General features: G+C 42.3%; 1 protein-coding gene across 1 annotated transcript in view; it reads right to left on the reverse strand.

The window, feature by feature from the left end:
• Window positions 1-12,700, reverse strand: part of LOC139444226 (adenylate cyclase type 10-like) — a 46,435-nt gene that overhangs the window by 10,393 nt on the left and 23,342 nt on the right. The window contains exons 12-20 of the mRNA XM_071225148.1: window positions 10,402-10,644; window positions 9,748-9,901; window positions 9,384-9,576; window positions 8,708-8,782; window positions 6,211-6,494; window positions 3,665-3,887; window positions 2,618-2,777; window positions 1,004-1,480; window positions 788-857 (exon numbers count right to left, since the gene is read on the reverse strand). Coding sequence (XP_071081249.1) covers window positions 788-857; window positions 1,004-1,480; window positions 2,618-2,777; window positions 3,665-3,887; window positions 6,211-6,494; window positions 8,708-8,782; window positions 9,384-9,576; window positions 9,748-9,901; window positions 10,402-10,644 — 1,879 coding nt within the window. The remainder of the gene's footprint in view (window positions 1-787; window positions 858-1,003; window positions 1,481-2,617; window positions 2,778-3,664; window positions 3,888-6,210; window positions 6,495-8,707; window positions 8,783-9,383; window positions 9,577-9,747; window positions 9,902-10,401; window positions 10,645-12,700) is intronic.

Below are 12,700 nucleotides of genomic sequence, written 5' to 3' on the forward strand. Positions count from 1 at the left end.
CAATGTTCATGGGTTCACCATCAATATTCAAGGGTTCACCATCAATGTTCATGGGTCCAAGGGTTCATCATCAATATTCAAGGGTTCACCATCAATGTTCATGGGTCCAAGGGTTCATCATCAATGGTCAAGGGTCCACCATCAATGTTCAAGGGTTCATCATCAATGTTCAAGGGTTCATCATCAATGTTCAAGGGTTCACCATCAATGTTCAAGGGTTCATCATCAATGTTCAAGGGTTCACCATCTATGTTCAAGGGTCAATCGTGAATGTTCAAGGGTTCATCATCAATGTTCAAGGGTTCGCCATCAATGTTCAAGGGTTCACCATCAATGTTCAAGGGTTCATCATCAATGTTCATGGGTCCAAGGGTTCATCATCAATGTTCAAGGGTTCATCGTCAATGTTCAAGGGTTCCCCATCAATGTCCATGGGTTCATCATCAATGTTCATGAGTCTTAGGGTTCACGATCAATGTTCAAGGGTTCACAATCAATGTTCATGGGTTCATCATCAATATTCATGGTTTCACCGTCAATGTAAACCCAAGCCACATGCGCCACTTCAGTATTTCCACTAACATTTAGCAACGATCATGATAAAATAATGCTTAAAACGGCGTGAAACCCAGCTTACGCGTACCGTGTACCAATAATTCAAAGTGTCTTTTTGTGGATGCACAAACGTGACATTGTGACACATTAATAATATTTCATAGATATTTCATGTTTTATCTTCAGAAAAAAGATAATCGCTAACGTTTATCTATAATAGAAATACACTAACCCCGATTTTAAAATTGTCCGAAACCTTTTTGACGTCTCTTCATCAGTCAACGCATTCTCTTCGTGTGTGTCTGAAACAACACCAAGATCATTGTCACACCGGCACTGTCAAGAAGCAGAAAGAGCAACCTTTAAGCCATTGCATATTTCAGGTACCTTGAGAAAACCATTTAAATTAAATAAGAACATGAATAAATCCCAACAAAATCACACGTACGTATTTTTTCAGCTTCAGATTCCTTCCGGTTTTGGACGAACAACTGATACGGTACATTGCCCCTGATGTCCTTGACCCCCCGTGCAATAAACTCAGCAGCCTTCAGATGCAGATGCTGCTTCTGCTTGCCCATCAGCATTTCCTGAGCAGTGTCTTTAAGCAGCTTATGTCGGAACATAAGCGAGTTGCACATGACCTCTCCCTCCTCGTGGTCCCCCCTGGGGCAGCAGCACTCCCCTCTGGCTCTCCCGACGTCCTCTCTACGACGTGACGACGACAGACGAGAGGAGACGCTGCTGCACGTAAACGTCCCGTTCTCATACAGCCTCTTGAGGGAAGTGCTGACTTTGAAGGTGTTGGCCTGGGGAAGGACCTCCTCCACGCTCTGCCTCGTGAAGGGAGGCTCAAGAACAGCCGCACACTTCACGATCAGCTGTTCTGTGGCACGCATAGAATCTATTCTTGCTACAACCAAATCTGCAAAAGAACCAGTTTGTTTGTTTGTAGTTTAAAGCCGCACTAAGCAATATTCCATGTTTATTTGACGGCGTTCTGTAAATAATCGAATCTGGACCAGACAATCCTGTGATTGACATCATGAGCATCGGTCTATGCAGTTGGAATACGATGACAAGCATAAACTAAGTCCGCGAGCCTGACCACCCGATCCCATCAGTCGCCTCTTACGACAAGCGTAGTCGCCTCTTACGACAAGCATAATCGCCTTTAGCGCAAGTATGGGTTGTTGAAGACGTGTTCTCTACCCAAATCTTCACGGTCGCGTGCTAAAACTGTTAGTAAGATCGTGATATCGGTCAGTGATACTAAATGTACTGGATTGGTTCATCGCATCAATAACATCTTCTCTTTTTATGGTAAGTAGTTTGATGAATTATGAAATATAATGAATCATTCAATTGGAGTAAAACCGAGATTTCATCCACTCAGTACTGCGATCAGACAGAGAACATGCTCTGGTGAAGGCGTCTTCAGATGACGCGGTTCATACTTATCTGGACTTTCACACAAGACAACATTTAACTGAAGTCCATGTTCTCATTGGATAGGGACATGGATGTCCTGGTCATCGAAGTCAACGCATTTCTCTGTGCCGAGTTACACGCCACTGGGTGTATGTATCCACGGGTCCTGATAATGGCCCTTGGTTTGTCAGCACGATTTCCCCTGTATGTTTTGTCAGCACGATTTCCCCTGTATGTTTTGTCAGCACGATTGCCCCTGTATGTTTTGTCAGCACGATTTGCCATGTATGTTTTGTCAGCACGATTGTCCCTGTATGTTTTGTCAGCACGATTGCCCCTGTATGTTTTGTCAGCACGATTGCCCCTGTATGTTTTGTCAGCACGATTGCCCCTGTATGTTTTGTCAGCACGATTGCCCCTGTATGTTTTGTCAGCACGAATGCCCTTGTATGTTTTGTCAGCACGACTGCCCCTGTATGTTTTGTCAATACACCAACACATCTTACAAACTGCGTGTGCTGGTTAGCGGCCTAAACCTCAACGGTTCCCCCTTTCCATGTGTACTTTCATTTCACACGAACCCTGAACACTGTTAAAGTCATTACTTACATGAAACAGACAACCGGCATACCTTTCATGGCCCCAGGAACTTGAATGTCCTCGGCAGTTTTACCAGGCGCCATGACGCATGTTCTCAATTCGAACGTTCCCCTCACCTTGCTCTGAGTAGTGAATTTAAAGCCAAGGTCAGCAAGCATGGCTTCGGGACTTGCCTCAGGTGTTATGGAGTCCTGGGTATATTAAAAAGACACAAGTATATCAAGAACACCATGTTGGCCTAGTAGTCTACCTCACAACTTTCAACAAGGACCGATACGATTTTGTACTGAGTGAGTGAAAACATCGTTTCATGTTTAATTGATCACTAATATTGCCTAGTGTCTGGGGAAAGATCGAATCACCTACATACGATCCAGAAGTTTGAGATACAATATCGTTTAGCCAAATCAAAAAGTAACAATGTCCCAATTTTATAACAAGGCGAATTTTATGTTTTTAAACAAAATATAATAATGTTTGTATTGAGGGCTATGGTTGTTTCAGAAGTTACGTTCCAAGGTTTATTTCCAGTGATTGATGATTGATACCCATTATGTGAGTACACACACACAGAGCAGAGTTTAATGACTTGAATCAAACACGGAGTACTGCCAGCATAGTTTTTTAACTTGAATGAAACTTGAACTATTGACAGCAGAATTTAAGGACTTAAATCAAACATGGAGTACTGCCTGCAGACTCTAATGACTTAAATCAAACATGGAGTACTGCCTGCAGACTCTAATGACTTAAATCAAACATGGAGTACTGCCTGCAGACTCTAATGACTTAAATCAAACTTGGAAGGATTGCCAACTGACCCCTGCTAAGTTCGCCGTTAATGGGGGACAATTTCCCCGCGATCAGATGCCCATTTTCGAGCTAGGTCTAAACATTGCAATCTGTGACTTGTATCAAACTTTGACATCGTGTATATGGACATGTGGTTATCATAAACGTCTACATAATCAAATAGATTTGAGTTTACAGACAAAGTGGGTTTACTTCTATAATTTGCACAATGACTGCCAGTTGACCGGAGCCTAGTCTCCGTTTAATACTGGCACGCCACACTTACGATGTCGGAAAATCTCCTGGCCGTTCTGGGACGCCTCCGCTCGGTGGCCTTCCCGATATTGGTCAACTTGGTAATGAAAGTCTGTTTAGGGACCACGACAGACGCCCTGAAGGTAGTGGGGACGAGGTCAGTGTAGCGGATGAGGATCTGGCGTTTGTCGTACATGTCCCGGAGTAGCTGTTCCACCCATGACGGAACCCCTTGACTCATGTCCCGTAACACACTGTAGATGAATGATGATGATGATGATGATGATAATCATCATCATCATTATCATCATGTGGTTTTTTTCTCTACTACTGGACGGTACAGAAATGAGTGTCAACCAAGCGAGAAGTGCCATATCAAGTCGGCTCTGAAAGACCACTGCATCGAGTTTGTGTGCAGTGTGTTGAGAAGATAAGCAATCCTGCAGAGTCATTCGCTTGGATGAAGTCGTCTGACCTAAAAAGTGAAACTGAAGGCTTTCTGTTGGCTGCTCAGGACCTTCCCACTCAAAACCGTCAATGTGTGATTTTACATCAAAATGAAAACATGAAATGTAGATTATGTAATGCATTTAATGAGATGGATGACCAGCCTTGGCACAAACACAGTATCTTAAACGACATGATGGTGTAGCTCGATCATTTTATTACCGTCTTCACCATGCTTGTGGTTTTGACACAGAGGTCCACCCATGGTACGAGCCGGATTATGTAGAGGGCATCACGAAAAATGATAAATACCAAATTCTTTGGAATAGGCCCATTTACAGCCCAATACGTATCCAGGCCAACAAACCTGATCTTGTCCTTTTTGATAAATCCAATGAAATCATTTATATCATTGAATTTTCTGTCCCCTTTGACACTAATGTGATTGACAAGATTTAGGAAAAACATGGCAATAATGCGGACCTCGCTTTCGAAATGTCGCGCTTGCATGCCAAGTACCAAGTTGTCCGACTCCCCATTGATCTCGGTGTCTTAGGTTTGGTACCTCCCAATCTGTTGACTGACATTGGAAGAGAACCCGGGTTTTCTACCGGGAATACAGCCCTTAAGACAAACTGGGTAATGCAGAAGGCTGCAGTTTTGGCGAGTCCTCACATTCTCCGAAAAGTTCTGGATGGGTTTGACTTGGCAGCGATTCCAGGGAGAGGTCCCATTCGCTGTCTGGGCTGCGTGTCGAGGAGGCAAGGGCCCTGAGCTTATCAACTTATCAACATTGAATTCCTTGAACACATTTGACCAGAACGACTTTTTCAATGCACGAGAAGACGAAAAAAGATGATGACAATATTTGAAAAATGTTTGTTTAAAGAAAGTTATCGAAGATGAAGAACATTTTCTGTTGATCTGTCCCTTGTATGAGAATTTGAGGAGTCAGTATTCTAGCGTTGTGAAAGGACATTTTAACGTCATCAATATCATGAAACTTTGTGACAACCAGCATGCATGGAAACGAGGTGCAAACATATTTTATGGTGTCAATGTGAGAAAACAATGGATTGAAAAACACTATGATATGAATTAATATCATTTGTAGGTGATTTATATTTATAGTAATGTATTGAACGTATAAAGGCGAACCTTTCATCAATATATTGTTTGTGAATTACGGGTCGGGTGGCCTACATTTCCGAGAAGAAAAAACATACCATACTAAAAAAGAGGTCATAAATAACTGAGAAGGTCCGTTTATGACTACTTCCAGACTTAGTGCAGCAACATTTATTACCAATGAGGGGGGTGGGGGTGGGGGTGGGGGTGGGGGTGTGGGTCACTTGTCTAAGGCGACGCGATTCGCTGTGCAGTTGCGTCCATTGGGCACACAAGAAACCTATGATTGTGGGTTTGAATCACGTTTCTAGGTTTGTCAGCATCATACCCGTGCTCGTGGGTTTCACCGAAGTGATAATCGTCTGAGACCTGCATCACTTCGGGCTTTCCTCCCACATTCAGCTGACACGTCGTGATATAACTAGAATACTGTTAAAAGCTAAGAGCGGCGTGATGTTTTTAAGTCCTTTTTGGAAATTGAAATATTTTTGGGTTGCATAAATGTACATTTCAGTCATTTTACACATTGACTGATTTTACACACTAACTGTAACATGTAGCTAGTTTATGCCAACTGACCATTGTCTGTGAAGTGACTCATAGCAACGGGACGTCATATGGACGCAACGTCACAAATAATTGTCTATATCGTCAACCATTGATCATCACGTTTCAGACGATTCCAACAAAAGACTGAGCTGCAGACTCCACTTGAGATCAAGGAACCCACATTTATCTACATCTTCTCAGAAAAAAACACCGATGATTTATATAAAGAATACACTAATTAGTCGCAACTCTCTCGTGAATTAATGTCGAAAAACCCTCTTCGAATCTTGGAACTTTCAAAAGTACTTCACTCGAGACAGGTCATAGGTAACTTCCCTATAGGTTAAGTACTTCATGTTCAACATCATACAGGCGTTCGGTAGCTCACCTATATAATTAGCCATTACACATTATCTTATGGTTACAAGTAAATTATCTTGTCTGGCGACTCACTTATCCAAATCCTTGGGGATACTGACGACTTCTAACACCTGACACGCCAATGCTGACACGAGAGAAAGGTCAAGGCCGTACACATCCGTCACAATGGACGTCTTCACGTTAAATAAACTGTAGGCTTCTGGGCACGGAGGGTTCTCTATGGCGTTTGGTCTGGTGGCCAGGGCAAGGAGACAATGAGGATGTTCGCTCAGTGCCTTGACACATGACCATGACTCCTTGTCACTGAAGTGCATGTCGTCTACGATGACGGCGGTGGGACCCATGGAGTCAAGGCACTGAAAATTGAAACGTCATGGTTATGAGTGAGTTTGTCTTATGGCATCTTGGCAGAGAGGCTTTAAGTAGTAGCTGTGTCCAGTAATATCCGAGGTATATGTTATTAGTGTATCGGTATTAGTGTATTCCGAATGCATCAAAACCTCTTTAATGATTAAAAGTGTTCAGATTTGTTTCTTCTCGTCACGGGTGAGTTTGGACTCAATTAGAAAACTAGAAACAGAGACACAACGTTACAAAGACTTTTTCTAACATAAAAAAACATATTATTTGTTTGTTTACGTGTTTAAGGTTATGTCCTATGTGCAAATTACTGGGAATTGCAGTGACGCCTCACGAGGGCACCGATTGAGGGCTTGGCGGTTCAGAGGACCGAGAACAACAGCTGTTGTCCTGTCTCACGTGAGTACAATAACCAGACTCACCCGTCCCCCCGACATAGCATTCAGAGTGAGTATTGTTTTACACCGCTTTTAGCAACATTCCAGCAATATCACGGCGGGGGACACCAGAAGTGGGCTTCACACATCGTACCCATGTGGGGAATCGAACCAGGGTCTTCGGTGTGACGAGCGAACGCTTTAACCAGTAGGTTACCCCACCGCCCCCGTATCATTCAGAGGTTACTTATGGTCAATCATAGCAAGTTTTGTTTCTCGGACAAATATGCTGCAAGAAGCATACTTGCCGTAAAATTCAATTTTATACATTTTGAATCTCAATTCTAAATCGAACGGCTTCTAATTAGCTGGATGATGAAGTTACGTAATGGTTATTGCATGTAACGGACAATGCATCGCATCGATCTCCGACATGTGAGCGAATCATGAAGCCCATTAAAGGTCTTCCATGCCGTGATATGTAGGCTGAAACGCCAAAAGCGTCTTAAAGCCCTACGTTTCTATTTTCACACGCAAAGTAAGGCGGCGTTACTTATTTCCAGTAACATCCAAGTAAGTATCAGGGTCGTGAAGGTCCTTGTGATCAAAGCATCATTATGACGTAGATACATCTGCTGTGGTAACTCATACACTGAGCACGCAAGCATAAACATGCAACAATAATCATGATAATATTAGGATCTTATTCATCAGGTATTGGTTATCATAGATGAGGTGAGGTGGCGCTTAACGTCGCGTTCTAGATTATTGCACTTAGATAGCGACGTGCATGCACGTGTGTGCGTGCGTGTGGTGGCTTGTGCTGGTCCGGAATAGTGCCGATTTTATAGTGCTGGCCCACTAAGATACCATGCCGCTGTTTAACATGAATTCCCCACTCAGACACAGTATACTGACTCCGAGTTGACCAGTCCTTGTTTTAGCACCTTAATGCATGCCAAGTACCGTCGTTTAACGTCTTTTGGTATGACGCGGTCGGGGAACCTACCATTAGAGTTTAATTGAGCAGAAGATTGACCCCCATGGGCTTTGAAAATCGAGTTCTTCTTAATTATTAAAAATGTCAAAATCTTTAAAATATGTCAAGTCTTTTAAGGTTAATATGATGAACAGTCTTCAGTTTTTTCATGTCTATCAGCTTGAAAGGGAAAGGCAGTGTAAGGTGTGACTTTCTCTTTATATTAGTAAATGACAAAGACGCATTTTCATCAGATATATGGTTGTATAGGGGCAGCTCATGTAGGCATCCAGATTCTCCCTCATTGTAGACCGCCTCCGTGGTGTAGTGGATAGAATGTCTGCCCGGATAGCGTAAGGTCCGGGGTTTGATCTCCGGCCACGTCATACCAAAAGACGTAAAACTGTTAAAAGATGGCACTTGTTATTACCCTTCCTGGCGTTCGGCAATAAGGGGCTAAAACAAGGACTGGTCGGCTCAGTGTCAGTATACTGTGTCTAAGTGACGTAGTCATGTCAAACTGCGGTATGGTATCTCAGTGGACAAGCACTGTCGATCCCCGGGGCCGTCACAGTTAGCATTAAGGTGCTGAAACAAGGACTGGTCAACTTGAAGCTATTATACTGTGTCTGAGTGGGGTATTCATGTTAAACTCCACTTCACCTCCCCACCACCTTCTCCTTCATTATGATCCGTTGTTTGTCAGCATCATGCGTGTTTGGTTTCACCAAAGATTCACTGCATCACGTCGGGCTTTCCTCCCACATGAAGCTGACACGCCGTCATACAACTTACAACAGTACAGAGTCGCGTGAGCCCAACACACACACGCAGTCGTTGTGAAGACACTCACCATATGCGTGAGGAACTCAAAGACCTGCGTCCGAGCTGTTACAGATGCTTGGTTCATATGTGAGGGTGGTATGGGCTGCAAGAAAGGGATCAGGGTCAGATTAACAAGTCTGTTTGTTTGTTGTTTAACGCGCACTCAGCAATATTCCAGCTATATGCCGGCGGTCTGTAAATAATCAAGACTGGAGCAGACAATTCAGTGATTGACATTATGAACATCGATCTAAACAATTGGAATGCGATGACATGCATCAACCAAGTCAGCGAGCCTTACCACCCAGTCCCGCCTCCTACGACAAGCATGGGTTGCTGAAGACAATTCCAAACCGCATCTCCACAGGTCGAACAAGGCACCCCAAGCGCCCCTTCAGGGCAGTGTGACCGATATGCAATGTCTTAAATCATTTCCAAGCTCACCAAAGATCAAGTCAATAACGCTTACCATGAATACCAAATTACTTTCCTGATTGTGTTGATATATCAATTAAGAAACATTTGCTTACACTGACAATAAAATACAACAAGGACAGGTCAGTGAGTAAGTAGCCGCTTTTAGTAATATTCCACCAATATCACGCCGGGGTGGCACCAGAGATTGTACTCATAATGGGAATCGAACAACAGTGACAAGGCGGGGTGATCGTGATGACGCTGAGGAGTGAACGACACCACCATACCTTTGTGGACAGTAGGTCGACAACTGCTGCAATGTGCTGGTCCATGCCACACAACCTCATGGTTTCCAATACAGCAGGCTCCTTCTCCACCTCCTGCGAGTAGCCGCAACTCGACAGCAACATCCGGAGAAGATGTCTGGCCAGAAAGTACGCCGTGTTGACATTCAGGAGGTTCAGGCTGCAGCTGATCACTCTGTGGTGGAAATAAGCTGTATTGGTGTATGGCAAACAAAGAAATCCCATATCAATACACGAAGATGGAGGCACTCACTCACTCACTCACTCACGTACGTACGCACGTACGCACGCACGCACGCATGTATGTAAGGTTCTCTTGTGACATCAGGACATGACATTGACATACTTCAGGTTCTCCTGGGCAGCTATATAACACAGAGCATCCAGCAGTCTAGTCTTGCCCATTCCAGCGGACCCCACGAATACAAGATGGCGGTGTTTGCCGTTGTCCAGGAGGTTGTGGATTTCACCTAGGAACATGTTCTTCTCCTCGTTCCGTCCTGCAGTGGAAGAACTTAAAAAAATACACCACGGTTTTCGCTAGTTTGATTTGTCGGAACACCAGTTGGACACCAATGAGAAGTACAAGAGGATGCACTGGTTTCTGTTTCTTAACACTAACAGTCAAAAGCTTTTCCTCATATATAGATTGGTAAATGGTGCTGATACGTGAATCTTAGGGGCCGACCATTTGATATTCTTGGCGTTTAGGTAGAGGGGCGGTTGCTCGAAACTTGACAAAATAATTATGTTTCAGGCTGTTGAAACCAGAAGAAATGGGCTGCCACAAAAACTTAATTGTTGCAAGATGTTTTACCTTTCAAAACATCAGGCCCCTAGTTATAAATAAAAAGATACCTGGATTTGAAGCTGAGGGAAATATCTAATCTCCATACAAAATCCTAGCATCCGACCATCCCATCACACACCCTCCATCCTGAATATCAAGGTCGGTCCCTTACATTAAAACGAGTATTACAGCATATTTAATATCTCTCACCTAACAAGGGGTACTCGAAGTACGGAAGGCTGTTCTCAATTCCTGAGCTGTCTTTGTTTACATCGGGGAGGCTGAATTCACGGATGAGTCCTATATTCTGGAGACCTTTCATTCGTTTGGTAACCAAGACAACGAAGTTTTCGGGTGGCAGACGACACGACTGGAAAGTATCGTCATCACACGTGACCTTGTTAGGGTATTGCATCATCAGCCTGGCCGCCATATTGACTTTCCGTCCTATCACTGTACAGACAAAGCGAGAAGACAATGAGTTGTTATCACCCAACTGATAAGTTGTATCCACACATGTACCTATTCAACCCAACCTTGAAGTTGTGTCTAAATGTATTTACCTATTCATGTTATCAACCCTGCCTAGAAGTTGTCTCTAAAGATGTACCTATTCATGTTATCAACACTGTCTAGAAGTTGGTCCCTAAATGTATTTACCAATTCATGTTATCAACCCAACCTAGAAGTCGTCTCTACACATGTACCTATTCATGTTATCAACACTGCCTAGAAGTTGTCACTAAATGTATTTACCTATTCATGTTATCAACCCTGCTTAGAGGTTGTCCCTACAGATGTACCTATTCGTGTTATCAACCCAACCTAGAGGTTGTCTCTAAATGTATTTACCTATTCGTGTTATCAACCCTGCCTAGAGGTTGTCTCTACAGATTTACCTATTCACGTTATCAACCCAACCTTGAAGTTGTCTCTAAATGTATTTACCTATTCATGTTATCAACCCTACCTAGAGGTTGTCTCTAAAGATGTACCTATTCATGTTATCAACCCTGCCGAGTTGTCTCTAAATATATTTACCTATTCATGTTATCAACCCTGCCTAGAGGTTGTCTCTAAAGATGTACCTTTTCGTTTTATCAACCCAACCTTGAAGTTGTCTCTAAATGTATTTACCTATTCATGTTATCAACCCTGCCTTGAAGTTGTCCCTAAATGTATTTACCTATTCATGTTATCATCCCAACCTAGAATGTGTCTCTACAGATGTTCATATTCATGTTATCAACCCTGCCTAGAAGTTGTCTCTAAATGTATTTACCAATTCATGTTATCAACCCAACCTAGAAGTTGTCTCTAATTGTATTTACCTATTCATGTTATCAACCCAGCCTTGAAGTTGTCCCTAAATGTATTTACCTATTCATGTTATCATCCCAACCTAGAATGTGTCTCTACAGATGTTCATATTCATGTTATCAACCCAACCTTGAAGTTGTCTCTAAATGTATTTACCAATTCATGTTATCAACCCAACCTAGAAGTTGTCTCTAATTGTATTTACCTATTCATGTTATCAACCCTGCCTTGAAGTTGTCCCTAAATGTATTTACCTATTCATGTTATCATCCCAACCTAGAATGTGTCTCTACAGATGTTCATATTCATGTTATCAACCCTGCCTAGAAGTTGTCTCTAAATGTATTTACCTATTCATGTTATCATCCCAACCTAGAATGTGTCTCTACAGATGTTCATATTCATGTTATCAACCCTGCCTAGAAGTTGTCTCTAAATGTATTTACCAATTCATGTTATCAACCCAACCTAGAAGTTGTCTCTAATTGTATTTACCTATTCATGTTATCAACCCTGCCTTGAAGTTGTCCCTAAATGTATTTACCTATTCATGTTATCATCCCAACCTAGAATGTGTCTCTACAGATGTTCATATTCATGTTATCAACCCAACTTTGAAGTTGTCTCTAAATGTATTTACCAATTCATGTTATCAACCCAACCTAGAAGTTGTCTCTAATTGTATTTACCTATTCATGTTATCAACCCTGCCTTGAAGTTGTCCCTAAATGTATTTACCTATTCATGTTATCATCCCAACCTAGAATGTGTCTCTACAGATGTTCATATTCATGTTATCAACCCTGCCTAGAAGTTGTCTCTAAATGTATTTACCTATTCATGTTATCAACCCAACCTAGAAGTTATCTCTAATTGTATTTACCTATTCATGTTATCAACCCTGCCTTGAAGTTGTCCCTAAATGTATTTACCTATTCATGTTATCAACCCAACCTAGAAGTTATCTCTAATTGTATTTACCTATTCATGTTATCAACCCTGCCTTGAAGTTGTCCCTAAATGTATTTACCTATTCATGTTATCATCCCAACCTAGAATGTGTCTCTACAGATGTTCATATTCATGTTATCAACCCTGCCTAGAAGTTGTCTCTAAATGTATTTACCAATTCATGTTATCAACCCAACCTAGAAGTTGTCTCTAATTGTATTTACCTATTCATGTTATC

Source organism: Haliotis cracherodii, unplaced genomic scaffold (assembly GCF_022045235.1).
Source record: "Haliotis cracherodii isolate W230 unplaced genomic scaffold, xgHalCrac1.p SCAF_5, whole genome shotgun sequence".
Taxonomy (NCBI): Eukaryota; Metazoa; Mollusca; class Gastropoda; order Lepetellida; family Haliotidae; genus Haliotis; species Haliotis cracherodii.